The sequence below is a fragment of the Myxine glutinosa genome, unplaced genomic scaffold (assembly GCF_964187855.1).
Source record: "Myxine glutinosa unplaced genomic scaffold, kmMyxGlut1.1 SCAFFOLD_252, whole genome shotgun sequence".
In the NCBI taxonomy this organism is placed as follows: Eukaryota; Metazoa; Chordata; class Myxini; order Myxiniformes; family Myxinidae; genus Myxine; species Myxine glutinosa.
In genome coordinates this window covers 2,755-11,571 of record NW_027616400.1, presented here as the reverse complement: position 1 = coordinate 11,571, position 8,817 = coordinate 2,755, and the positions used below count along the sequence as shown (strand labels likewise).

The 8,817-nt window shown below is 36.3% G+C and overlaps 1 protein-coding gene across 1 annotated transcript; it reads left to right on the top strand.

The window, feature by feature from the left end:
- The first annotated feature begins 1,414 nt into the window (after positions 1–1,414).
- LOC137411796 (uncharacterized) lies at positions 1,415–4,841 on the top strand. The gene is made up of 4 exons (XM_078768728.1): positions 1,415–2,001; positions 2,089–2,217; positions 2,651–2,774; positions 2,885–4,841. The coding sequence occupies exons 1-4, from the start codon at positions 1,949–1,951 to the stop codon at positions 3,338–3,340; spliced, it is 762 nt and encodes a 253-aa protein (XP_078624854.1). The 5' UTR covers positions 1,415–1,948; the 3' UTR covers positions 3,341–4,841.
- The last annotated feature ends 3,976 nt before the right edge of the window (positions 4,842–8,817 follow it).

Here is an 8,817-nt window from a genome sequence, read left to right as displayed (position 1 = left end):
GAGGGAAGAAGGGGAATGAACAGCTGTCTTGAACTTCTGGAGGGAAGAAGGGGAATGAGCAGCTGTCTTGAACCTTTGGATGGAAGAAGGGGAATGAGCAGCTGTCTTGAACCTCTGGAGGGAAGAAGGGGAATGAACAGCTGTCTTGAACCTCTGGAGGGAAGAAGGGGAATGAACAGCTGTCTTGAACTTCTGGAGGGAAGAAGGGGAATGAACAGCTGTTTTGAACTTCTGGAGGGAAGAAGGGGAATGAACAGCTGTCTTGAACTTCTGGAGGGAAGAAGGGGAATGAACAGCTGTCTTGAACTTCTGGAGGGAAGAAGGGGAATGAACAGCTGTCTTGAACTTCTGGAGGGAAGAAGGGGAATGAACAGCTGTTTTGAACTTCTGGAGGGAAGAAGGGGAATGAACAGCTGTCTTGAACCTCTGGAGGGAAGAAGGGGAATGAACAGCTGTTTTGAACTTCTGGAGGGAAGAAGGGGAATGAACAGCTGTTTTGAACTTCTGGAGGGAAGAAGGGGAATGAACAGCTGTCTTGAACCTCTGGAGGGAAGAAGGGGAATGAACAGCTGTCTTGAACTTCTGGAGGGAAGAAGGGGAATGAACAGCTGTCTTGAACTTCTGGAGGGAAGAAGGGGAATGAACAGCTGTTTTGAACTTCTGGAGGGAAGAAGGGGAATGAACAGCTGTCTTGAACCTCTGGAGGGAAGAAGGGGAATGAACAGCTGTTTTGAACTTCTGGAGGGAAGAAGGGGAATGAACAGCTGTCTTGAACCTCTGGAGGGAAGAAGGGGAATGAACAGCTGTCTTGAACTTCTGGAGGGAAGAAGGGGAATGAACAGCTGTCTTGAACTTCTGGAGGGAAGAAGGGGAATGAACAGCTGTTTTGAACTTCTGGAGGGAAGAAGGGGAATGAACAGCTGTCTTGAACCTCTGGAGGGAAGAAGGGGAATGAACAGCTGTTTTGAACTTCTGGAGGGAAGAAGGGGAATGAACAGCTTTTTTGAACCTCTGGATGGAAGAAGGGGAATGAACAGCTGTCTTGAACCTCTGGAGGGAAGAAGGGGAATGAACAGCTGTCTTGAACTTCTGGAGGGAAGAAGGGGAATGAACAGCTATTTTGAACTTCTGGAGGGAAGAAGGGGAATGAACAGCTGTCTTGAACTTCTGGAGGGAAGAAGGGGAATGGACAGCAGTAGTGTAATAATGTTGCTTCTGGGACACCTCCGTTTAACATGGGAAATCCCTATCTAATGTCATTTACCCCCTTGTCTTTTTCAAAAATCATAAACACCTCTATTTCTCCCACCCTCATCTTTATGAACCTTTTGTCTGTAGTACCTATCCTTAATGTTGTTCATTAGACCACTCAAACACTACAAATATTTGTTTTCTCTTATAGACCTATCATCCTTCTTCTACATATCATCTGGCAGATTAATCTTTGACCCATTCACTTCCATATTAATTCTTTCCCTCCCTCATTGCCCCTAAACACCTATATTTCTCTCACCCTGTTCTTTACGAACCTTCTAACCTTTTGACATGTTATCCTTATTCATTAGACCACTTAAACAATGCTGTGTGAACCTGTGATCCTTCTGACCTTATGGACCTTTTAACCTTTTACTCTTAATATCATCTGGTGAATATGGCCCACTCAAACAACGACCCTACAAATATTTGTTTATGCGTGGGAAATAATTTAATTCTCCTCCAACTTCCATCACCATACTCAAACCTTTTTTTATTAATTCTTCGCTTTTGAGAAATGACGTTGTTTCAATGACTTGGATAACTTCCCAGAAAGATTTCATTGTCTTATTTCCTGTTATTCACACACGCTCAGGGCTTCCCCGAAATGACTGCATGTCGTCATTTCAAGAAAATACATTTTGTTCATTATAAAAGAACGTGTTCAATTCAATTTTGATCATTGGGGATCGACATGTCTTACTACTCCATCCTTTACTCTGATAAAGAAGAAGAATACTCACCAAGGTAAGTTTCATTTAAAATTAAAGTGTTTAAAGCTTTGTATGGGATTAATTATACAACAAATGACTTAATATTCCTTTATCTTTACAGCAATGCGAATATCCTGGCAGAACTTCAAACTGGTTGGAATGAAAATACTGCAGAATCTCAAGAGTTGCAAAACGAAATGAACTTGAACAACCTGCCTGTTTCACCATTCTTGGAAGATTCATATGCAAGGTAAGATACTAAATATTAATACATTTGTGTTAAACGACGCTGCCTTAGTGTGTGTGTGTGTGTGTGTGTGTTCGTGTGTGTATGTGTTTGTGTGTGTTCGTGTGTGTATGTGTGTGTATGTATCTGTGAATGTGTGTGTGTATGTGTATGTGTGTGTTCTTGTGTGTATGTATCTATGAATGTGTGTGTGTGTGTGTGTGTGTGTGTGTGTGTGTGTGTATGTGTGTGTGTGTATGTATCTGTGAATGTGTGTATGTGTTTGTGTGTGCGTTCGTGTGTGTATGTGTGTGTGTGTATGTATCTGTGAATGTGTGTGTGTATGTGTATGTGTGAATGTGTATGTGTGTGTATGTGTGTGTATGTGTGTGTGCGTGTGTGTGATGTTTTGTCAAGCTTACTTCAACATAGTAATTTCTCCTTATTTTGTTTGCAGCCTTGAAGACCAAAGCTTGGAGTGGGACGATTTTGATTTTCCAAAGAGTGGTTATTTCCCGTCAACATGTGGTACCCTAAATTTTCAACTCGACCACTTGAACACAAAGCTCGATTTTTTAGAGGTATGTATCCCAATATCCTCATATCCTGTGTGTGTGTGTGTGTGTATGTGTGTGTGTGTGTATGTGTGTGTAATATTTTCTCTCCCCTCTTGTCCTCTTGCCTTTGACAGAAAGAGATTCCAAACCTGAAGATATCTGCTGCTGTTGAAACTACCTTTGTCTTATGTTGGGAAGAGATTGATGATTTGTGCTGGGAAGAAGTTGAATGTATAATACCTCAAGGAAAATGTTTTTGTAATATGAAGCTTTTGTTTAAAATATTATTTATATATATATGCTTTGTCCAGAATTATTTAATTATTAATTACAAGAAAAGAATAAAGGTTAGAAGGAAGGGGGTGCGTTCCCCCACCCTTGATTTCCCCCATCCCACCCCTCCCCTCCCCTTGTGTGTGTGGGGAAGGTGGGGGTGGGATGAGGGGGGATCAAGGGTGGGGGACGCACTGGGGGTGGGGGATGATGGGTGTGGTCTGTGTGGGCGGGGTCTGTGTGGGCGGGGTCTGTGTGGGCGGGGTCTGTGTGGGCGGGGTCTGTGTGGGCGTGGTCTGTGTGGGTGTGGCTTATGATTTTAATTTATTTAAATTTTTTTTTATTACCACTAATTAAATTAGCTAATCTGGGTGGGGTGAATAGAAATGTTGTTTAATGAATTATTAGCTTTGTTTTTTGTAATTCTTGCGAGTAAAATGAACCCAAGATTTCCTCTCCATTTAAATCATATAATTTGTAGGTCCAAGGGACTGTATCCATTACATCAATGATTTTAAATAATTCACGAGTCCATTTTTGTGTATAACCTTTCTCAAAATGGCTTTTCCATTTGTATATCCTTACCATATCACCAACTTTGAACTTGGGCTTTCTCAAATTAATCTCCTTTTCATATTCTAATTTTGTAAATGTTTCTGATGGTTTTGATTGTGTTGATGAATGAACTGTATTATTGTAATTATCTACAATATCCTGAATTAAATACACCCATTTTTGAGAACCGAGTTGTGTGAATTTTTTATATAATTTCTCTTTTAAAGTACGATTAAAACGCTCAATAACAACTGCCTTTCCTTCATTAAAGGTGCTGTATAATTTAATACCCTTCCCCTTAAGAAATTTCATGAATATTTTGTTATAGAACTCTGTTCCCTCATCAGTCCATAACTTCTTTGGTTTCCTTTTATCCCGATCAAATATTAGCTTAAAGGCTAACATTAAAGTATCACCCCTTTTATTTTTTAAAGGGACAACCCAGGCAAATCTACTCCTCAAATCAATAACGGTTAAAGCATACCTGTATCCCCTGTCATTATTCAATTCAATTAAATCAGCGGACCATATGTGGTCAGTGTATTTAGAATAAACCTTCCTTCTTTTAAACTTTGTGATTATAGGTTTGTGTAATTCTTCAGCCAAAAGCTCCTCAGTCTTGATGGCATCATTAGAGCCTAATAGTTTTTTGAGGAATAACCAAGACCAAGTTTCAATTTAGCATTTATCAAATTTCTCACAATAAACCTATCAACTTTCTCTCTCAACGTTGGATTTTGTATCAAAGACAAATTATACAACATTTCGCTGTCGGCTTTATGTTTTTCAGTCAACGTAGTGGTTTTCCCATAAGCAATATCATGCTTCATACACACTTCGTCAACCCTATTTGTAGGTTTAGACCAAGGTTTAGGATTGTCAGCCTCATCTAATCTTTTATCCAAGTTTGTTCCTGGACCACAGAAAGAATACCCTGGAAGGTGTAATTCCCCTGGAATTCCAGTTGTTGTAAATTTACTTCCTGACAGAAACTTTTGTATGTCTCCTCCTCTTTTAGGAGAGATGAATTGGCACTTTTTAGAGCCACATACTTGACATATTCCTTTTTGATAAACTCTATTATTTTTAGCTTTAACATAAGAGATATTTTTAGATTTAGTTTTCTTTTTACATTTGAGACAATAACTCATATTTATTTATCAGAAAAATTCCGACAGAGTATCAAAACCTTTTTGGTTTTCAACATATACATTTCAATCTTTATTTTTAAAACATAAAGAATCCTAAGGAATGCCTTCACTCTCTCCTCCATTTATTTACAAATAAAAACTAACTAAAGTCAATGACACCAACATCATCAATCACATAATCTTTTCCTTCTTCTTCTTCTTCTTCTTCACCACTTTCTCGTTTAAATCTCTGAAATTGAAGACATTGACGTTCTTATTTTTGAAACCATTATCTTCATAAGAGTTGTTAATTCTTTAATTTCCTCTTCGGTGCGTTGAGATTGATTTATTTGCTTTAATACACTCAATCTTTTATGAATCTCAATGATTTCCATCTTTTTATATTTTTCCTCCCTCTCTCTTTGCTCCCTCTCCTCCTCCTCCATTTTCTCCCTTTCCTCCTTCTCCCTTTCCTCCCTCTCCTCCTCCTTTTTCTCCCTTTCCTCCTTCTCCTTTTTCTCTCTTTTCTCCCTTTCCTCCCTCTCCTCCTCCTTTTTCTCCCTTTCCTCCTTCTCCTTTTTCTCTCTTTCCTCCTTCTCTTCTTTAACTCCTTCCTCATTTATCTTAGCAATTTTTGATATCAATATTTTCACAGCATTCATTCTTTCTTTATTTTCCTCTTCGGTGAGTTGAGATTTATCTTCTTGCTGTAATACATCCACTCTTTTTTGAATCGCTCTGATTTCCATCTCCCTCTCCCCCCTCTCTCTTTGTTCCCTCTCCTCCTTCTCTCTTTTCTCTCTTTTCTCCTTCTCTTCTTCAACTCCTTCCTCATCCCTTGCTACCCTTGAGTTTAAACCCCAAAGAATATTATACATATACTCATCTGGATTTTGAGATATTCTTGTATCTATAATTATTTTTCTCATAATAGGATACCAATAAGATTTGTTGACGATTTCTAAAAGAGTTTTATATTTCATAACTTTGAGAAGTTCATTTTTATTTAATATTTTAAACAAGTCTCTATTTGTGGGTTTAACAATATCAGTATAAGGCCAGTTTTTTATGACAAAATTCCCATGTATATGCTCCAAATCATAAGGTATGTAATACCGAGCACCCTTTTCTTGTAGGTATCCTTGAATACAAAAATTATAATTCTCTTGTAGTCTTCTTCCTGCCATTTATGTATCAGAAATATATGTGAGATTAATATTATGACAGGTAATACCACCCCATCTTCCCACTACCAAATCGGTTTGTATTCCTCGGCTTTCTATCCTTATCTCATTACCTTCCTTCTTTGTCATGCGAACCATCGCTATACTATCATATATTTTTATTTTCTTAAAATCACGTATTTGTTGTTTACTAATTGTACTTCCACATAAATCCTTATCTTCACCAAGTGGATAATATTCTTCTTTACGAGACTGATTTAAATCATGTAGGTCTTCTATGTTTATTGAAAAAGACCAATTATACCCTAAATCAGGCATATCATACCCCCATTTATTAATTCGCATATTAACTAAATGTCCTTCTTTATAAAATTCAATTGTAAGCAGGTAGTTAAATTCAATGAGGAAAGGTGTATGGTCAGTATAACCAGGTGTTGTGGTTGTAAATTTTACTTCTTTCACAAAACGTGCTGTTTTCTTTAAAAATATATATTGTGATAAATCACTTAATCTAATTAAGTCATTCGCATCTGTAGGGTTTGGATAATTGATTAATTTATAAGTATTCTTCATATTAATATTTTTACTTACACTATATTTTTGTCGTTCAGCCTGTGCCTTTGTATAATAATTTGATAAATCAATATCCTGAGAGGATTTTCCAAAGATAGAACCATCTTTTCCAACATAAGTCATTTATATTAGATTAAAAATGATATCATAAAACTTTTCATTATTGTTGAGTTGAAATAATACATATAAACATAATTGACCACAACATTTAGAATTAATTTCTTGAACTTGAAATGTTTGATAAACACCATTCTGTAAGAATTGTATTACTTCAACAGGTGGTGGCATACCATAACTATCAAAATAATATTTATCCTGACTATTATGAATACAAACCCAATGAGAACCATTCTGTGTGTCTAAATTCATAATAATATTCTTTGTATTCTTATTTATATGTATTAATTCATCTCTCATACAGATTACCACATTATCAATTTTTAGTGTTTTACAATACTTGGCTAGTTCTATATTTGACGTTGTATTCTTTCCAAATTGTTTAAACCATTTATCCATTTATTTATGAGAAAGATACAATCCATTACCCCGTTTAGTTAGTTTAACACCCGCTTGAGCGATAGAGGAAAGCATATCACCAACCAACAATCTAGCTTTATCAGGTAGACTTTCAAGTTTTTGAGCAAAATCTACAATTACACCACTTCCACTAATTTGTTTCTCCAACTCCTTGTTATGTCTTTCCAATTCTTTTTGAGCTTTTAGTTGTGCCTTCCTTTCGTTAGCAGTTTTTACCGCTGCTGAAATACCACCAGTCAATGCTCCCGCCGCACTTAAACCAGCAAATAAAGGAATTAGAAACGGGAGAAATCCTCCTCTTGACTCGTCTATTGAATATTTCTTTAACATAGGTTTCGTCATTTTAATTTTAAGTGATCCAACATCATTTAGTGTTTTTACTTGTGTGTGTGTGAGTAAAACATCAATTCTTACAGCTCCTTTTCTTTGAATTGTATTAACATTAATAATACAAGGCTTTTGATTTTGAATACAAGATGTTAATTTATTAAGATTGATTTGATTAACATATACCCCAACCATTTATTTATGAGAAAAAACCTATGTGATATTAATCATAACACCATTATCTGTATTAATCTGTAATTCTGTTTCCTCCAAAAGCAAACAATAAGCATCAACTTCTTCATTCTCCCCTCTTTCAATGTATAGAGAAGTATCCACTCGATTAGACTTTATAGTTTCCTTTTGAGAACTCAGGTCAATTGCGTAGATTGTATATAAACCTTTAAATGCAACCATATCCAAAATAGGATCATTATTACCATTACTTTCACACACCTTTTGGTAGGACTTGTAGGCTTCCGCATAATCATTTTTTTCCCAATCAATTTCCAATCTATCTCGCGGATAAAATGTGCCATCAAGAGAAACCCGAAGTTGTTTCACCTTAGCATTATCACTCAGCGCATTATTCTTATTAGTACCGTCCTCTCCATCTGGTTTTTTAAAAATGAGCCAGAGGTATCGTGGCTTTCCTTGAAGAACACCCAAATTCCAAGTGTAGGTAGTGTGTTCCAGTTTAACGTGTTGACATCTTCTTTTAAGGTATGATACATTTAGCGGTTTCTTTGAGTTAAGTCTTCTATTTAACATCTCTTCCGTTTTAAGATTAGGAGTATATTCACTGATATACCAACACAAATCATTAATAACAAATTTATTGTTGTCTCCAAAAGCATTTTCATCCCCAAAAAGCAACCTATTTACATTATCATTCCTTTGTAGTTGAAATCTAATTTTAAGACCATACAAAACTTTATCATAATCGCAAAATCCAAATATACCTTTAAGAGGTACTGCTACGGTAAAACTATTCACTGCTTTTGTTTCATCATTATACATTGACTTCCTTTGACTATAACCAGGGTCTGCGTTTGTACCCGTTGACATATCAGGAATAAAACCTTCAACAGCTCCCTTACCCATTCTATCACTAAACGAATATAGTGTAAATTTCATCATTTCAGATGTAGCAGAGACATAATCAACCGCTTCAACCTCTTGTGTTCCAATATACAGGCGGACACTGTCAAACATTTTCCAGAAGAAATCATTTACGAGTGTAGCGCAGCCTTAGTGAATTTAAATTTACACAGCAAGAAACTATCAGCTATATTCAAGTAAGTTTGTTGATTATTTATTTCAAAACTTTTTGTTCCGTTTGAATTCCAGTCTGTTCCTGTTATAGCATTTACCTTAAAATAGTCTTCCTTTTTAGTGGAGTTTGAAATGATAATCGTATCATCCAAATCATAGATACTATCAATCGCTTCCATACTTGTATTTATATAGCATTAAAATTGTTGAAACCCT